The sequence below is a fragment of the Pundamilia nyererei genome, unplaced genomic scaffold (assembly GCF_000239375.1).
Source record: "Pundamilia nyererei isolate P.nyererei 1_Seehausen unplaced genomic scaffold, PunNye1.0 scaffold00180, whole genome shotgun sequence".
NCBI classification, from domain to species: Eukaryota; Metazoa; Chordata; class Actinopteri; order Cichliformes; family Cichlidae; genus Pundamilia; species Pundamilia nyererei.
This window is the reverse complement of record NW_005187581.1, coordinates 242,396-261,423: the sequence shown is the minus strand read 5'-3', so window position 1 is coordinate 261,423 and position 19,028 is coordinate 242,396. Positions and strand designations below refer to the sequence as shown.

The following is a 19,028-nucleotide window of genomic DNA, read 5'->3' as shown; positions in this document are numbered from 1 at the left end:
ACAAGAGCATGCATAAAAAAACTGCAGGTCTATACTATGTGCGGTAGTTATGCACAAGAGAGGCTGATGTGAATGTTTGGCTCCTTCTTAATGTTGGAGTCATTTTTATGCTGGTCATCTGAGGATCCCTGTGCTTTTGCACAGTGCGTTTGCAATGCTGGGCACGTGCCTGGTGTGTGAAGGGAATGAGAACTGATAGCTCTATATATAGAAATACATACATGTATGTAGGGATTTAAGAGTGGACTGCGCAAGAGAATAAAAGGTTGCTGAGCACACAAAGAGGGATTACACGTGCTGGACCATACACACCATCTTTGTATTTTATGCTGGTGTATATGTCTTTGTAACAACAAATTTGAGAGTGAGGTATGCTTTTTATTATGTGATTGCTGGCTGCTGTGTGACTGCTGTGGGGCTATAGTATGACTCAGAATTGAAGAGCTTATGTGTGTTTGAGGAATGGTGTCAGACCTGGAGCTGTCAAACTCTAGCACCATCACAGCAGTCTCTGAGATCTCAGTATCATGTTCCTTTTCATCTTTCCTGTTCAATTTGTAATTGTAGAATAAATAACCAGCAGTATTTGCGTGTTCCTTGTGTTGCTTCTGATACATTTTTTTTAATTCTCTGAATTTCCATCATTTCCACATCTTTCCAAATGTTGTCAGCTGAGCTTCCAGAGAGTTTGGCAGAGAAACACTACGTCATGTAGGTAGAGCACCTAGCAGAAAACAAGATCAAGCAAAAAATGGCAAAATATCAGGTAATAATGGATTGGATTTCTATAGCGCTTTTCAAGGCACCCAAAGCGCTTTACAATGCCACTATTCATTCACTCTCACAGACTGGTGGAGGCAAGCTACAGTTGTAGCCATAGCTGCCCTGGGGCGCACTCACAGAGGCGAGGCTGCCATATTGTGCCATCGGCCTCTCTGGCCAACACCAGTAAAGTGTCTTGCCCAAGGACACAACGACCAGGACAGAGAGCCCGGGGATCGAACCGGCAACCTTCCGGTTACAGATGCGCTTCCCAACCCCCCCTGAGCCACGGTGCAGCACTGGGAGCCCCATGTGCAGCACTGGGAGTCGGTATGTTATTGGCTCCAAGACAGTACAGCAACCCCTTGTTACTCACGCTTATGTAACATTTCTTGTCACATCATTTTCCACGTTGTGTCGGTTCTCACAGGACTGACAAAAAGAAAAAGAACACCAAAGGCCCCACCAAAAAAATAATTAAAAACAAACGCAGCGTGAAAGCTATTTGATTACTTGATTATTTTTTGTTCACTCCCTGAAGTGAGGGTTGGATTTTATTTCTTTGGGGTTTTAAGGGAACATCCCTTTCATCGCTGTCATTACTCCGACCCTGAGGCAGAACGGTTTCTTTTGACTGTTGACATTACGCAAGTCGCAGGTTTAACTGCAGCTGTGTGTTCATCCAAAAGCATTAGTGTATTAAAAATGAAAAAGACTTAATTGCAATCTTTATGTAATTTGGAATAAAAAAAGAGAAAAAAGGTCTTTTTCGGCACACTCCTTTCATATTACCTTTACTTATTTCAAGGGGCTCATTGGTGATACCAGTGGTGGTTCATCTTCTTCCCATTTAATAACTGCAGGTGTCATATATTCTGAACGAACTGTCGCTTCAGCAGAAACTGTGGAGAACTAATAATGCTTTTGAGTGCGAGTGCTCACTGCAGAGATGACAAGGGCCTTTTTGAAAAGGCGGCCCATGCTGCAGTGATGCATTGAGTATATTGGTCACGCCAGATACCCTCTCTATGGAACCCAAAAACAAGATGTGCTCATAGACTGTTTCATCCAATGGTGACATGTTAGTAAGTGCTATCTTGTAACTATCAAGTTGCACAAGTTTTCAAACCGCTTGTTTAAGTGGCTACAAAAATTCCTTGCGCTTTGAAAGTGCCATACAATGCCACACAAAAATGTACAAAACTGTGCCAGAACATCGATGAGGCAACAATAAATTCCCTTCAGACGGCTGCTCATATCTCATTCTGTCTTCATCCTCTTATCCCTCTACTTCCTGTTACATCCAGCACATCAGTCTGCGTTTTGAGTTTAGGATGACAGAATTTTGGAAAGGTAGGTGTGTGTGTGGGTGGGTGCAGAGGAAGTAGAGCGTGGGAGGAGAGAAGACTGGACTTAATCCGAACAGATTAAATGTAGATTGATGTTTTTTGTCAGAGAATCGTCACCTCTGGCTTCAGATTATACTCTGACCACATCACAAGGACGGGGCATTTAAGGGATTGAGTGCAAAATTATCCCACGGCAAGAAATTTCATAATGATGATCCCCTTTTCAGTTCAGAGTGTCCGTCTTAATCCGTGCATATGTGTAATTTGATACTAGATGGAGAGGGCATATGCTCTGATATTCTCACTTAAAGTTATTTTTTTTGTAAGTGACTTCATGAATTACATAAGTCTGTTTTATTTGGCTGCCCTAAATGTGTCTGCAAGCATGCATCTGCATGCTTGGATGGCCAAGTAATGACATAATTCCTCATAACTGGATACTAGATTATACAAATATAACATATATTCTAATCATTGTGCAAAGTATTTCACAAATTTAATTATTACTCAGCAGGACTTTTGTGTTCTTTGGATTTTAAGATTTTCTGTCCAACACTCACACCCCCCAGTCCAGCGCAAATTGTTGGCCCATGATGCAATACATCTTGCTTGCTGGTTTAGGTTTCCCAGCCAATCAGAGCACAGCAGTAGGAGGGCATAGAGTGAGCTCATGCTTGTAAACGGCACTGACAGTAGGAGGGACTTTCAATTTACAGTCCCACCCTTTGTTGTCATCCCCGCTCAGCCCTCTTCAGTGCGTGTGCCTTGCATGGAAAAGGGAAAAGCGAGAGAAGGAAAAGGGAAAAGGAAGAGCGGTCAGAGGAGAGAGACTAGAAGGCAAGAGTGTGTGACTCAGGGCGTGTGCTGGTTCTTGAGTGCTACAGTGGCTTAACACAGAGTTGCCATGAAGTCTTCTAGACAGATGTACTCCACTTCACCGACAGTAGGTAGTGTCTCTGTCGACTTTGTGTTTGTTTGTTTTTGTTTTCATGTCCATGTTTGCCTGTGTGTGTGTGTGTGTGTGTGTGTGTGTGTAACTTTACAGTATCAGCTCACCTGTCATCACAGTGGAGTTTTGGTGTTTTGTGTGTTTACACAGGCTGTCAGCTCTTATCTGTTGGTGTTGCACAGGTGTATCACAGTGAGAAGACAGCAGAGAGTATCATACTTCTCCTGCATTATTTCTCTGGCCTGTTAAAATGTCTCGTGCTCTAACCCATCTCTCTCCCACCATGCTTCTTAAGCGAGAAGAAGACATTTTGATATCCTGTCTTGCCACTTTTTCAGGTTTATCTGCATGTGTGTTCTGTAAGAGAGAGTTCACCCAAACTGTGAGGATCCTGTGGTACGGTAAAGCACCAGCAGAGGTTTCGGTCGTGAATGAGACGAAGAACATGGTCTCTTTTGTGTTCTGTAAAGCCAACAGTAAACAGAACGTGACACATGCGCTTAAGCGCACACACAAAAACAATTAGCTCAGCACTCAAATACTATAATACTGCGAGTTTGGGGAATTACTTAATCTAAGGTCACCAGCAGCATTGCTGCTATTATTACTGTGTTTATAATGGCCAGGAGAATTATGACACATTTTTGCTTTTATGGTATTAGTTGGCAGCTCTCTCAAAGACGCGTCCTCTTCATGCATAATTTTTCTTCATGCATCCTGAATGTGTTTGGCTTTATCCCATCCCAGTGCCTTTAACTGCTGAGTTTAAATTCTAAATCTGCTTCCCTTCACTCACTTTAAAGCCTGTCAGTTAAAAACTGGTCATGGATACTTTAGACCATCAAAACTAAGCATCGTGGCCTACTTAGGAGTTTAAGTGAGCATGAATGAAGATGGGGCCCGTGTCAAAACTTGGTCTGCTGAATTCATGTAACCGTGTACACGCACGAGTGTATTCATTCATGTGCATCCACGGCGGTCAAATCTTCTTGATGTTACAGCGTTTGCTTTTCATGTCTCCATCAAGTTCATTTTAAAGCTCGAAAGTGCAAAAGGTTTGCCTCAGCTATAGTTTAGATACAAAAAAAAAAAAACATGTTAAATTAAGTTTCTTTTTTGAAAGTTGCATCATCTCACACTGCTACTTTAATCTTTATTCCAGTGTTTTAAGGAAGAGTACTTATTATTTGGCACTTTTCAGACTCCGCATTCTTCTTTCACAGGGGTCCACCCAAGAAAAGTGCTGTGAAACCAGCAGTAGATGAATGGACACAAATCACCTCACTGTCCTGCTGTCCCGAGGACCGGTGGTCTTATTTTAGCCTCACTGTCATTGCTTCCTCGTCTAGTCACTAATACACGAGTCTAAATTTAGACAGACGTCATAACAGATGATATTAGTATCGGTGTGTTCTAGTACAGAAAAACAGAATGACGGAGAAGTGTGAGAACTGTGCTGAAGAACTGAATACATCCTGTAGTTGATCCCCCCATTATTTCTAAACTCGGGAGACATTCCAGCTTCTTTTCATTGGAGTCCAGCAGAGACAACTAGATACTCTTGAAATGCCGGTTTAAAGCAGAGGACTTATGGAGAACAATGCATATTTCGATTTAGACAAAACATAAGCTACTTACCGCTAATCATTTCCGTTTGACACCCTGTGTGTCTTTAACCCGAGTAAAAATGTGACATGTTGTTCTTGGAGTTGATGGCTTAAGATATGACCTTTACCCTCCCAGTGTGGGGACTGTATGTCATTGGATCCTCTGTGCAAAGACTGGAAAGATACAGCTTGGCTTTTACCCACTCTGGTGTGTGAGTGTCCGTGCGCGTGCTCATGCTCGGTGGGCAACAACTAACAATAGGACACGAGCGGAGATGGGACAGGGGATTGAGAGCTGTATTAGATCCAGCAGCGACAGATGTGCAGACAGGAGGGAAAGTCTGGTGGGGGGATAATGATAGTCAGTGTGTGTCTGTGTGTGTGTGTAATGTTTATAACTGCTTTCCTATCATTGTGTGTTTACTTGAGGCATGTACTACTCTTCGCTCACCCCTCCATCTGTATGAGCACATGAGTGCATGCCTGATGCATGAATAATGCATGTGCTGACCTACTGAGAAAATGTGGCTGAATTCATTGCTGTTAGCAACAGAGAGATGAAAATGATATGAACAGCATTCAACAAAAGTGCAAATTCAAGCCATGCATCAAGTCAAGCTGTGTGGTTATGACCTCTTGTTACGTATGTACAATATTTGCACTGGATGCTTGTTTTCAGTTAACACCTGATCTTGCAAGCGATGCTTCACTAGCATTTTTTTACTGCTGTAATTAATTTTGCCGTATTTGCTGACCTTGCACTGATGAATGTGAAAGTGGGCCATGTGGAGGCAGCAGGGGTTTGTGTTGCTAGGCAAAATATCCATACCTTGCATCATATATATAGCTTTTTTTTTCCTAATGTGAGAACAATAACAGACTTCTCTGTTCTGGTCACCCTACAGTTGGTTTCTGGCTTTCATGTAACTTCTACCTACAGAGGTGTGCTGTTTGCTGTGAATGTGAAAATGTAGCTGTGTGGTTCATAAAATAAGAAATTAAGCCTATTCCAGCTTAAACTTCTTATGTTTTTTTTTTGTATGTTCAAAACTACGACTGTTTCAATGGATTATTGTGGATTTGTAAAAAAAAACAAAAAAACAACCCTTTTGTTGAGTGCTTACTTGCTCGTTACAAAGCCTTTTCTTTCTTACGCCTTCTTTGCTTATTTTTGTATTTTATAACTTTAATGTGTTACTCACGCATTTGGCCATAATGGTTCATGTGCATCTGCTGAGCATGAACTGCAAGCCTCTTTCAGCTCTCTTTCAGATGACGTTGCTCTGGTATTAACCTAGAAATAACTGCATAACAGTGTGCTTGTTCTGATCAAGGCATTAAACAGCTTTGTTTTGCTTTGGTTCCTGGTACCTTCTCTGAAAAGTTTGCTGAACAATAGCTCAGCAAAGAAGACCGAAGAAAAAGCTGGAGTGCAGCATTTTTCTTTAATATTTTCATCTTTCTCTTTCTCTTGTTAGGTTAACTGCTGTCGTTGTCCGTGGCTTTAAATTTCCTTTGCCATGGCCAAGCGCGAGGCTGGAAGTACCAGCCCTGTGGTGCGTCAGATAGACAAGCAGTTTCTGGTCTGCAGCATCTGCCTGGATCATTACCGCAACCCCAAGGTCTTGCCCTGCCTGCACACCTTCTGTGAAAGGTAACTAATGTTTGTGCTGTCTGCGTCAATGACACCGGTCAGGAGTCCTAATTACTGCTGCTCGCACTGTCTGCTGCATGTAGCTATTTCTGGCCATTCAAAGGAGCTACAGTACATTGTTTACCATACCTGTCTCTCTTCTAGTAAATCCTGTCTCTTACCCTGTTATCATAGAATTCCTGTCATACCTACACGCTGGCCAATAGAGGAACCTCATCTATTGCAAATCCCTACACACAATTAAAAAGCTCAGAGCGCTTCTCGTCACTGACGCTGCTGGGATAAGTGCATTCCTCAGCATCAGGGACTGTCAAGGACTGCAGTCTGAAAAAAGGCTCACTGTTGAGAGACACAATTACAGTGGCTCAATCCACAGTTTCTTGGGAAGGATGACACCCCCTCAGGTGACAATGCTAGAGCCGAGCCAAGCAGGAGGAAGCTTTTTGAAAGCTTGTTGTGGGTCATGGTGGGAGGATGGAGAATGAAGAAGGGGCATGTTGTTGGCTGCAGAAGAAAACCAGGATTATGTTTCAGACTGGTTTGCTCCTAAACCCACGATCTACCAAATATTTATCGAATGGCTTTTTAAAAGCCACACAGTATGAGATAATTCTCTTTTTTCCCCCATGCAGTCTGAGCTGCATTTGCCCACCGGAGGGCAAGTTTAATCCCTGGTTTAACTGGATAGCATGTGATGTGGAGTCCTGCTGAGGTGAACAGATTTTTGTCTAGGGCTATACGCAATATTTCCGGACAGATGTTTTAATGCTGGGGTGGGTTTATGTACTTTAAAGAGGGGTGTGGTGCAAACCCCCGCTGGGCCTATTCCTTTTGGGAGGGTGTTACTTTGCTTCATTTTGCTCCCGATGTCCTCTGTATGTGATTGTCATTTTTGCATATAACCTCAGGATACGACTACTTCATAATATAGAAATGATGCCAAAATAATTACATTTTACAACAACAGTAAAAGCAATTAGAATAGATAAATGACATTTTCTTACCCTTGAATCCCTGCCTGCTGCTCCCAGCGAGCTTCATGTTTGATTTTTGACAAAATATTTGATAGACAAAATGTTTTTGTTCAACCTCTCAGTTGTTCTCAGAAGCAGAAACAGGGAGGCTTGGCTGATACGAGCTTGTATGCTGTCATAAATTAAATATAATTGTTCCAGCATGCAGCCTAAGCAGCTGCCAAACATACTTTTGTAAAAACACAGAGACTTATCCTGAGAACTGACTCAGGGTTTCTTACCGTATTAATCGCCAAATCATTAACTACAGAAACTAAAGAAATACAGCTGTACATCACCTGAGGGTGGGCACCTGGGCTGTAGACAAGGAATGCATTGCAGTCTGCATACTGCACCTGAAAGTTACTGACTGGCTTTGGTTTTTCCCCTTGTTAGCGTCTAATGTTGTTGATACACTCCAGTGGGCTTGTTAACCAAACCTGGAAAAATCTTTAGCATGTAGAGCCAAGCAGGATAGATGTGACTACTAGCATGCGTGAAGCCAGGCCAGAATCCAAACTACACAAACGCACACATAGATGCACAAACGGAAAAAAGCCTTAAAAAATGCACTTCACATGTATTCATGATTGACCTGTTTTGCCTCTTAGTGACTCTGTTAGTCAAATTGATTTGCCAGATGCTCACTTACTCAAAGAGAGTGTACATGTTTTCTCTCAAGCCTGTGGGCTCTGTATTGATTTAAATCCACTCTATTGCCTTATTTGTTGTGACAGGAGCACTATTTAGGCACTGCCTCTCTTTATTATGTGATTGCTCTGTCTTCCTCACACCTTCCTCTTCTTTTTTTTTCTGCTGTATTGGTTATCTAAGTTTTATATTTATATATTTGTTGGCCTCTTCCTTCAGCTGTCTCCAGACCTACATTCCCCCTGAGTCTCTGACACTCTCATGCCCAGTGTGCCGGCAGACATCTATCCTGCCAGAGAAAGGAGTTTGTGCCCTGCAGAACAACTTCTTCATCACTAATCTTATGGAGGTTTGAAAACACAATGCATTAGCCAGATAATTCAAATGCGGATTTCAAATAACAAAATAAAGAAATACCTCCTTGTTCCACACTGAATATAAGTATGTATTGCATTAGGTCCTTCAACGAGACCCAGAGTGCTCGCGGCCAGAGGCCTGCAGTGTGTTGGAATCAGTCAGTGCTGCAGCTGCAGGGAAGCCGCTCTGCTGCCCAAACCACGAAGGAAAGGTGAGAAGCTCTTTTGAGATATGCTACTCAAGTCATCACCTTACCTAAATTCCTTTCCATGTTATTTCAAGCAGTAATTGGTGTAAAAGGAACTGAATGTTACATTAATTTCTTTTTTTGCAAGAGAATGACTCGCTCTGTCTCCCTCTGCAGGTGATGGAGTTCTACTGCGAGTCATGTGAGACAGCCATGTGTTTGGAGTGCACAGAGGGCGAGCACAGGGAGCACATGACTGTTCCTCTGCGGGATGTGGTGGAACAGCACAAGGCTGCGCTGAAGACACAGCTGGATGCCATACACAGCAGGTGGGGGTCTTGATACCTCGGGAAAGCTTTAAGCAGCTTAAGCATTTGGTCCAGACCTTAGGCGATCTGTGCACACCGTGCCTCGTCTGTCAGACATTTTCATTGTGTTCAGCTGTTGTGGAATACATTTTCACCTTGTTTCATGTTGCAGGCTACCTCAGTTAACAGCAGCCATTGAGCTGGTGAGTGAGATCTCTCGACAGCTGAGTGAAAGGAAGAATGAGGCAGTAGCGGAAATTACAAGTACATTTGAAGAGCTGGAACAGGCGCTGCATCAGCGCAAGACGGCCCTCATCACAGACTTGGAGAATATCTGCAGTACCAAGCAGAAAGTTAGTTGATGACCAGTTCATTCACTCATGTATATGCACATGCATATGTTTTTGTCCTTAATACCAAGATTTATTGCTTTCTTGACATTTAATTCCTAATTTTCCTCTTTTTTAATGTATTCAGCTGCTTTTTCTCATCTTCAGTATTGTTTTAACATGCTCTACTGACCCTCCTGTGTCCGTTTTCTCTTATTCCTTCTCATTCTTGAGCACAGGTGCTGCAGGCCCAGCTTTCAGCTCTCCTCCAGGGGAAGGAACATATTCAGAACAGTTGCAGTTTCACAGAGCAAGCTCTCAGCCATGGTAGTGCTACTGAGGTGGGCAGGCAAATTTTTATATACCAGCAACCTGTCAAACAGGATTATAGGATTTGACTCTCAAGTTTCATGCAGCAACGTAGCAGAATGTCTGTTCTTCAGTAGTTATATTGTTCTGTATTAAAAGGTACAGATGGGGGGAAGGACTTTAAATAAAATACAGTATGCATCTCCTGTAAGAATAGGTGCTGCTGGTTCAGAAGCAAATGAGTGAGCGAGTAAACGCGCTGGCCAGACATGACTTCCCAGAGAAACCTCATCAGAATGCACACCTGGACTGCCAGGTAACGACTGCTGTCTGTTGTGACCTCTGTTTTTATTGTGGTGGTTTGACTGATTCTCCTACATTGTCGCATCGCAGGTCTGCGTGAGTCCTGTTGAAATTTTTTATTTTTCACGTGACTGTAATTTGACTACATGTATAACAAGCAGTACTCAGAAAGGACAAATCTCCACCAAGGCAGCTCAATCTGTGGGCAGTGTTTACTTTTATAGGATTTTTGTTATATATTCAGTTTGTTTTCTTTTTTTAAATGAAATGAAAGAAGCTTGTAGTGCAGCAAAAGTAATATTTACAATTCCCATATACCAGCAGATTGAACAGCAGGCATGCAATGCTGCAAAAACATTACCTCCTCGGTGTGGGTAATAAAACAAATGTATAAACCCAGTCGTAAAGTACCATTAGCTTGTTAGTAGTTACCAGCTGCAGACACAGAAAGACGTAATAATAAAAAATAATAATAAAAAGTATTAAGAAACTCAAAATTCAAATGTGCTATGTGTTCAAGGTGGAGACCGAGGGCCTGCGGCGCTCCATCCAGAACCTGGGTGTTCTCCTCACCACAGCAGCTGTGGCTCACACTTCCGTGGCCACAGGAGAGGGCCTCCGCCATGCAGCAACTGGGCAACACCAAACTATTACTGTGACAACAAAAGACAAAGTACTGTCTCTGAATTATGTTGCTTTACTATCGTAATATTGTTCTGCTATATGTGTAAATTAAGCCATTTACTTTTTGCTTTGGCTCTAATGGGTTTACTGACATTTATTTGCTTTTCTTGTGTGTGGCTATTTCAATTTAGCTTTTCATTTTAATTCATAGCATTTATCAGAGTTCGTTTCCAAAAGTTATTTCACTCTGGTCACCGATGCAATTTTCAGGGATTACTTTTATGAAAAGAAATCTATTATAAGCTTCTCATGCATGTGTGGAAAGTGCTTCTTTAGTGGCTGCCGTGTGAATATTGAAGATTTTGTGTTGTTCGGAAATTGACTCAGTGAATCCTATCTGCAGGATGGGGAGTTGGTGCGGACAGGAAACGCAGTTTTAAAAGCAGAGATAACGTTCGCTGATGGGAGCCGGGCTGCAGAGACGGAGATAACGGACAATAAGAATGGAACATACGAGGTGGGCTACACGTTACGCTCTGAGGGAGAGTACTCGTTTTCTTTGCTGCTGTACGGACAGCCGGTACGTGGCAGCCCTTTCCGACTGCGAGCAGTTAAGCCGTCAGATGTTCCGCAATCTCCAGACGATGTGAAGCGGAGGGTGAAGTCCCCCAGTGGCACGGGGGGCCACATACGGCAGAAGGCAGTGCGACGGCCTTCCAGTATGTACAGCACGACTAAGAAAAAGGAGAACCCCATTGAAGATGAGCTCATCTACAGAGTGGGTAAGAGAGACACGGAAAAGCAAATTATGTCCTACACAAGTTACATTATCTTTGTTACAAATCAAGAATACTTATGTCATCATTTATTAGCTTCTAAGCCACAAGACAGGCTTTTAAATTGACACTCTCCGCTCCAGGCAGTTGCAATTTCCAGTTCATGCCAATAGACACAATAAAACTGATCTGGCTTGATTGTTTTATAGATTTTTTTTTATAGACAATTTGGCTTTGGCTGAGATAAAAAAAAATGTCACTGGCATTCAAAGGTTTTGCAACTTCTTCATATTATTTAACTCAAGCAAGTTTCTGTAATTTACTTTTGAACTCTTTTGCCGCTTTAAACAAACTTTCCCAAGCCTGGGAGATAGGAAATGAATCCAACAAAACGTATGTCATAGTTTGGTAAACGATCGGCATGAGTGCACAGTGTATAAGACTGGAGACTAATGTGAAAATGGTAAATGACACATTTCTTCAGTATTTGCCTTTTTTTTTTCTGTCAGGTTCTCGGGGTAGAGAGAAAGGCGAGTTCACAAATCTCCAGGGGATCTCAGCCTCTAGTAATGGCAGAGTGGTGGTGGCTGACAGCAACAACCAGTGCATACAGGTGAGGCAGTGTAGCCACGTGTTTCACAGTGATTGCACAGAAGTGGATATTCAGACGAGTGTACTCTGCCGTACACTCTAAAACTGTTTGCTTTGATGGACCCAATTGCAGGTTTTCTCCAATGACGGCCAATTCAAGATGCGCTTTGGGGTCAGAGGTCGGTCTCCAGGGCAGCTGCAAAGACCAACGGGTGTCACTGTTGACATGAACGGTGACATTGTGGTGGCCGACTATGACAATCGGTGGGTCAGCATCTTCTCTCCTGATGGGAAGTTTAAGGTAAGATCTCTGTGCAGGCTGAACAGCACTAAATGCCTCATTTAACCTGTTAGCAGTCGGACGTACCGCCCACGGTACATTGGATGGTTTAGGGGACTAATTGGACTGCTAAGGGGTTAAGGGTTGTTCATATGTGAAATCTATTAAAAAAATAGTCTTTTGGTGTTTTTCTGCCTCACCATTTACCTTCAGCTTGAAAAAGTACTAAACTACTTTTTTGTCTCTCTGCATCACAGAATAAGATCGGTGCAGGACGGCTCATGGGTCCCAAGGGTGTGGCTGTGGATAAGAACGGACACATCATCACTGTGGACAACAAGGCTTGCTGCGTCTTCATCTTTCAATCCAATGGGAAACTTGTGACCAAGTTTGGAGGCAGAGGGACTTCTGACAGACAGTTTGCAGGTGAGAAGGAGGCAGCCACTGACGGGGAGGAGACAAGCAAACATCTGTTATGAAATTTTGAATATTTGGCAAAATTATTAAAGTGAGTTAAAATATACTGAAAGAAATAAAAACACACTTCCATTATTTAGGATAACATTTTTTATATTTCTTTAAAGGAAAATAGCAAAGGTAAATATCTGACTGCACAACAGTGAAATACATAAAAATCAAAGGTTAATTTAGTAAAATAATTAATCATTAAGGTAAATATGGTTGGTATAAACTCAATGTGTACCATTCAAGTAAATTTCATTTGACCATATTCCATTAAATGTAATGTTGTACACTGTAGTTACATGGAAAATTTACATGTAATCAGATTACTTCATTTTATGCATAATTATTTTTTGAGTGTAAGTAACAGGATTGTTTTAGTAGACAGTAAATCAGGATTTTGAAAGTGTTTGCAATGTGTTTTTTATCATTGTTTAGTATTAGCAACTAAAAACCCTCATTGTGAGCACCATTACTAATGTAGGCGCAGTTTAAAGCGTCAGCTCTGGGCAGCAAACAGCATGAAGAATATTAAAGACAACACTGGCTGTGTGCCCGTAACTCCCACGGTATTACTGCATTAGCCGGGCAGCAGCACCCCCCTGCACCTCCCTGAGCTTTTTCTTCTTTGGATGTCTTTATCTCTGACTAGCTATTTTTTTTTCCTTCCTTTCTTTCTTTCTTTCTGTTCTTCCTTCTGTTTTCCAACTCAGAAAAACTTGGCCCAAACATAAATAAATCTGGCCCAGTTTTCAGTAAGTACTAAGTGTGGCCTTGCTGCAACCTTAATCCCACAGTGCAGTGCCCTCTGTCTAACCCAAATCCGTGATCATGTGTCTGACCTCCTGAGATCTCTGATTGTTTAAAAAAAACCCCTGCAGGATGAAGCTGTGCCTGTGCAGCAATGATCAGAGATGAGATGCCTTTGTAATAATTACATGAATCATAATTATTCTTTTTTTAAGATAAGTTTGTTGTGTGTATTGTGCTTTTGGTGAAAAACGGCTATGAAAAGAGAGATCGGTGTGAATGAATTTTACTGTTTCCAATAACTCATTCTGTGGTATTTTAAGATAATCAGTTTCGAGGTCTGCTTAATGATAAGTTAACTGGACGAGTAACCCAACCATCAGTGTAAGCACTTACAGTATGACTAAGACAATATAAATATTCTGTGATTGGGCAGTGCATGCATAACAATGATTTAGGCCTTGAGCCTCTCCATATAATTTAACTTTCAGTATTGACTTGAAATGTTGCATGAAAAGAAGCACAACGTACTACTCGCGTCCAATCAGAAGGGTTTCCTATTTTATAATTGCAGCTTTAGACAAACTATAGATGAAAACTACATTTAGTCAGCCTACTAACAGTGAAGCCAATGCATAAACAACAGGAAACAGTCTCTGCTTTAACTACCAACATAACCTGCTTCTGTCTCCTCATCCAGGCCCGCATTTTGTTGCCGTGAACAACAAGAATGAAATTATCGTGACCGATTTTCACAATCACTCTGTGAAGGTAAGAAAAAAAGACGACCTATGTCTGAGTTTGCCACCTTAGCTGTGATTTTTCTTTTAAAGGGAGGCCGTGCACATGAAGATGCTGACCAAACTTTTCTGGCTTTTTGCCTCAGGTGTACAGCGCTGATGGGGAGTTCCTGTTCAAGTTCGGCTCTCATGGCGAAGGGAACGGCCAATTCAACGCTCCCACTGGCGTGGCTGTGGATGCCAATGGAAACATCATTGTAGCTGACTGGGGTAACAGCAGAATACAGGTGAGGCGGCTTGCAGTTTACGTGTAGATGTAATTTTAACGCTGTTGCTGTGTTTTGTTGTGACAGAATTGCTGAAAATTCTGACCTTTTTTTCTGCATCAGGTGTTTGACAGCACAGGGTCCTTCTTATCCTACATTAACACTTCGGCAGACCCGCTGTACGGCCCCCAGGGCCTAGCGCTCACCTCAGATGGACACGTGGCTGTTGCAGACTCTGGCAATCATTGCTTTAAAGTTTACAGATATCTGCAGTAGACTGAGGGGAAGATGTCGCCGCCACCACCAACTCCTGCTTTAAAAAGCAATGTCACATATTTCTTGCAGAGAAAAAGTTGCAACATGCCTGCACACTTCCCAGAGGCTCCATGTCCACAAATTAATTTCCTGTTCATTTTGTCTGTAAATACTTCAAGGATTTAATGTCCAGAAATGATAAAGAACGAACTTCCAAAACATGCAATTTTAATGTTTTCAAAGACAAAATTGGCTAGATATCACAAAAACTACTGACTACTGCAAGAACAGAAACCATAATTACTAAAACGGCAGTGAGTTCTTGGATTACTTCTATTTTTAAAAACAATCAAGCAGGTAAACATATCTCATATAGAGACTTTCAAATACTTGCGTTTTTTTTTTTAAAAGAATGTGAAACAGCCTCTGCTCAACTATACACCTGCAAAGTTAGATGACTACATCTTGTACAGTCGCGTTGCTGTTACATGGCAAAATAGGTCCATAGACAGACATGCATATATCAAAAACACCTAAACAATCAATTAGGCATGTCTATATTTTGTCATTTTTGGTTTGTCTAACTTTAACTTTCCATAAAGCTGAGCTATAATGCTTCTCTCCACCTCATGTTTTTATTCTCGGACTCTACTAGAGTAGCTTTGCATGATTCTGTCTGAAACAAGCTGTTTTAGTTTGAGGTTTGAGATGGGCTTTATCAGCAGATGGGCAGTGTTGCGCTTCTCACAGAGCTGCGTGCCTGAAAATCAATAATTCAATTTTGGTACCTAAAAATTTCAGCTTAATAACTTGAAATGTCAAGTTATTGAGGGAAACAGAGTGCTTTAGGCAGCTAGAAGCCTGAGCTATTAGCGCATGGGAATTATTTGCACAAACACTTGGCTATATTTGTGATTAGTATCAATGTCACAGTAAAAAAAAAAGTTTGTGTGTATGTGTGTGTGTATGAATGACATAGATTAGGTATAAGCATAATAGTTTACTCTGATTGGCTTAGAGCCTAAAACTAACCAACTATCGACAGGAAAAAATGAACAGGAAATTAACCCCTGGCTCAAAGGCCTTTTAGCTCTATTCCCCAAGTGTATCTTCACAGCCTGTCAGTCTTAAATTGTTTTGGCAATGCAGATGGGCAACACTCAGTATCCAGCAAACAAGGCAACGCAATGAAGATTCCCAGTTTCCTGAAAGGAACATGATGCTTTATGAGTAAAAAAAAAATGCTCAGGTCTTTCCTTGAACAACGTTGCATGTTCGTGTGCTCTGAAAATGATCTTCTTGTCACTGCCTTACAATATTCATCAGCGAACTCTGCAGAAACTTCAGGAATGTGTTGTTTTAAAAGGAACTGCTTATCATTCTCATTCTGCACCTTATCAGTCTGACATGATCACTGCACAATTAAAATTCTTATCAGTGTTTTTTTTAATTTTTTTTATTTCTATTTAGCCATAAGATGAGTTTACGTATATGCAAGTTGTTTCATTTTGGGATCCAAAAACAAGCATCAAAAAGCACAGTAGTTAAAAAAAAGGCTAAATATCTGAACCAGCTCCCCTTCACCCTAAAGTCGGAGCCCTACTAGCAAAACAAAATAGTAACTAGTCCTTGCACTTTCGTATATTCATACCTACAATTCACTGTAGTTGTGCATATGCACATTTACACGTATGTATATATTTATACATATATATATGGATTTGGTGTCTATATAGCCTACATATTCCAGCACTTAAACAGAAACAAGGTCACGCCAAGTAGTTAACTGAATGAATGAAACATCAGTGGAACAAAGTCGTAATAAGTACATATTATTTTCTGTATTCTTTTTTTTTTTTTCCTTTTTGCAAAAGAATTTATTTATTTACAAATTTCTTTTCTACATAATTTGTTTGACAAATTATTTTTCTAATTGGTCGGTTTGAACCTTCTCCTCCTCTTTGCCAAACTTAGCTATACCATTGTAACTTGTAGCACTCAAAGCTGTTTTCTGTTTTTGACTCTTCCCGGTCAAACAGTGACGTTTCCTTCTGCCAAAACCTATTGTTGTAAGTTGCTGTTGAACATTGCACAGAATACAAATAATGAGAGTTATATAGTTTGCAAGAGTAATATATGCCTCTATGTATAGTTCATTTTGACATAATCAGAACGTGTACTGTATATTACAATCATATTCCTGTTGTAGCTGACAAGCACTTTTATCGTGGATTTTCCAGGATTTGTATTCATTTGCTCTGTAGTTCAATGTTTAGAGGTTTTTGTTTTTTGTGTGTGTGGCTCTTACAAAAACACCAGCTAATATGCAGTGACACAAAATCTCTCACCTGTGTTTTAGAAATACTGTCTGTCCCCCAGTACTGACTCATTCTGATTTTCCATCTGCATTTCCTATTTATTGGAAAACTGACAGATTGAGCTAAACTTCCCTTCTCACTAGACTGTATTTATTCTTTTTGTTGTTGCTTTTAACTGTCAAAAGACATGTGGGGGGAAAACTGAAGCACACAGTATTAATAAAATGACATCAACTTTTGTGTATACAACTGTGTACTACAAGAGGCCATTTACAAGTAATCAGTCCGTTCATGTATCACGGGGAAGGTATGATTGTAAATTAAAGAATGACTAAACTACTGCAAATTGCCTGCTTTGTATAACTAAACTTTAGTTTATTATACAGTAGACTCATTTTTACAGTTGTTTTCCTTTGTTTCTTGGCCAGATTAGATATCAGCATCTCTCTTCATGCCTACTTTGCCTACTATGCCAGTTGTTTTTTTTTTTTTCCTGATGTCCTCTTTTTCTATTGTCAAATAAGATAAAATGTCACTTGCCTGCTTCTTGGCTTCTACTGGCTTGGCATTTGCATTAATGTTAAAATAACTCGACATCACTGGGACTTAAGACATGAGAATCATATTCTCACGGCTTTTTGCACAGAAAAATGTTACTTAATACTTTATAAAACACATTTACAATACACTGACACGAAGCCTCTCTCAAGAGACCTTTGTATAAATCAAATGAGTCATAACAGCCCGGCCTTTCCAGTTTCTTGCAAGACACCCCAGCAGCCAATAACTTAAGCATTTGATGAATCAGTCTCTGCTGGTGTATAACAAGTGTTTGCTACACACCAGGCATTCAGTGGTGCAGTGTATAAATAGATTCTTAAATATAAGGTTAGATTAAAACTATTTAAAAAAAGATTGGCTAGAGTGAATAAATATTAACCTCTAACCTTTAAAATAAATAAATAAAATAATAATCATAATAATAATATCAGCTTAATCTGAATAAAACCCTGCCAGAAGAAAACTTTAATCAGCAATGGTTCTCTGAAGTATTACTTCAAGTATGCATGTGATTGTCAACCTAAACACATTTGTATGGCCGTCATGAAACCCAAATTATTTTAAGTCAAGAACAAGTAAGAGTCATCATCAAAGAAAGGACACAATAAGAACAGCCTTCTCACCTCTTCCTTAAATGTTCTTGCAGAATGAAATTAGCAATACCACACCCAATTTCAAGATTAGGGAACGGAAGGATGAAAATGGCAAGCAGCCTGTTTTGTTAGTAGAATGAACCAAAGCTATTAGCATTTTTATCAGCTGGATGTAATAACTCTCAGCGTAAATGAAAGCTGATGAAAACGATACAGTCATGGTAAACAAAGATGACCTTTAAATTTAAAAAAAGTGTAAGTCTTAAAAGTAAAACCTCAGATAAACTACAAAATGGCCTTCCACCCAACCGCAGGAACAGCATGGGGAAAACATAAGTACACACTTAATGCTTTCATAGGAATTAAGGGGTCATACAAAAGTTTTAAAACTCTGGAGAGTCTGTTAGGTCATTTCCAAACAAGTTCAAGTGTGTATCATTCTGTAATGAAAGATACGCAACAGGAAAACATTCAAGACAAGTTTTCAAAAAACAAAGCCTACCACATCTGGACACCTGGAACTAAAATAACCCAAATATCCCAAAGTACTCTAGAGTTCAACGTAAGGCCATCTGTCTGACAGCTAAAGCATGGCAAAAACTGAGGCATGTAACAAGACAACGATCCCAAGTGCAGCAGGAAATACTAAATTGCAGAGACTTGTCGTGTTTTTGATCTTTAGTAACCTTATAGCAAAGATAAAGTTCGGTTTAAAGGAAATTGTGGAAGAAGTTGCAATACTATTCTAATTTTACTGCATTGTCTAAATACAACGTGTTTTAAATGGATGACAGACTTACAAGTCAAATACACTTTGCATCTTTTAATCCTAATGTGAGAAACACCAATCACATTAATAGAACCCCCCCCAAGGGGGAAAAAAAAAAAATAAAAATAAAAATCCAACAATACATTTCAGCAATAAAAAGTATGTATTGAATAAGATACACCATCTGAGACAACATTTACCAGCAAATACTCAAAGTTAAAGAGTAGAGTTTCAGTCCCAACATGTGATGGCAGACCTCCAAAAA

General features: G+C 40.5%; 1 protein-coding gene across 6 annotated transcripts in view; it reads left to right on the top strand.

The window, feature by feature from the left end:
• Window positions 1–17,369, top strand: part of trim3b (tripartite motif containing 3b) — a 31,282-nt gene extending 13,913 nt beyond the window's left edge. For 2 of the 6 annotated variants that reach the window (XM_005746577.2, XM_005746574.2), the window contains exons 2-17: window positions 6,146–6,321; window positions 8,205–8,334; window positions 8,443–8,553; window positions 8,707–8,858; window positions 9,010–9,190; window positions 9,406–9,507; window positions 9,693–9,791; window positions 10,299–10,451; window positions 10,806–11,184; window positions 11,688–11,791; window positions 11,903–12,070; window positions 12,307–12,475; window positions 13,225–13,266; window positions 13,962–14,032; window positions 14,148–14,288; window positions 14,391–17,369. In XM_005746577.2, the coding sequence (XP_005746634.1) occupies window positions 6,188–6,321; window positions 8,205–8,334; window positions 8,443–8,553; window positions 8,707–8,858; window positions 9,010–9,190; window positions 9,406–9,507; window positions 9,693–9,791; window positions 10,299–10,451; window positions 10,806–11,184; window positions 11,688–11,791; window positions 11,903–12,070; window positions 12,307–12,475; window positions 13,225–13,266; window positions 13,962–14,032; window positions 14,148–14,288; window positions 14,391–14,543 (2,289 nt within the window). In that variant the 5' untranslated portion in view covers window positions 6,146–6,187 and the 3' untranslated portion in view covers window positions 14,544–17,369. Of the gene's footprint in view, window positions 1–2,840; window positions 3,059–3,152; window positions 5,610–6,145; window positions 6,322–8,204; window positions 8,335–8,442; window positions 8,554–8,706; window positions 8,859–9,009; window positions 9,191–9,405; window positions 9,508–9,692; window positions 9,792–10,298; window positions 10,452–10,805; window positions 11,185–11,687; window positions 11,792–11,902; window positions 12,071–12,306; window positions 12,476–13,224; window positions 13,267–13,961; window positions 14,033–14,147; window positions 14,289–14,390 lie in introns of those variants that run through there. The other 4 variants (XM_005746573.2, XM_005746576.2, XM_005746575.2 and 1 more) reach the window with 4 other exon arrangements.
• The last annotated feature ends 1,659 nt before the right edge of the window (window positions 17,370–19,028 follow it).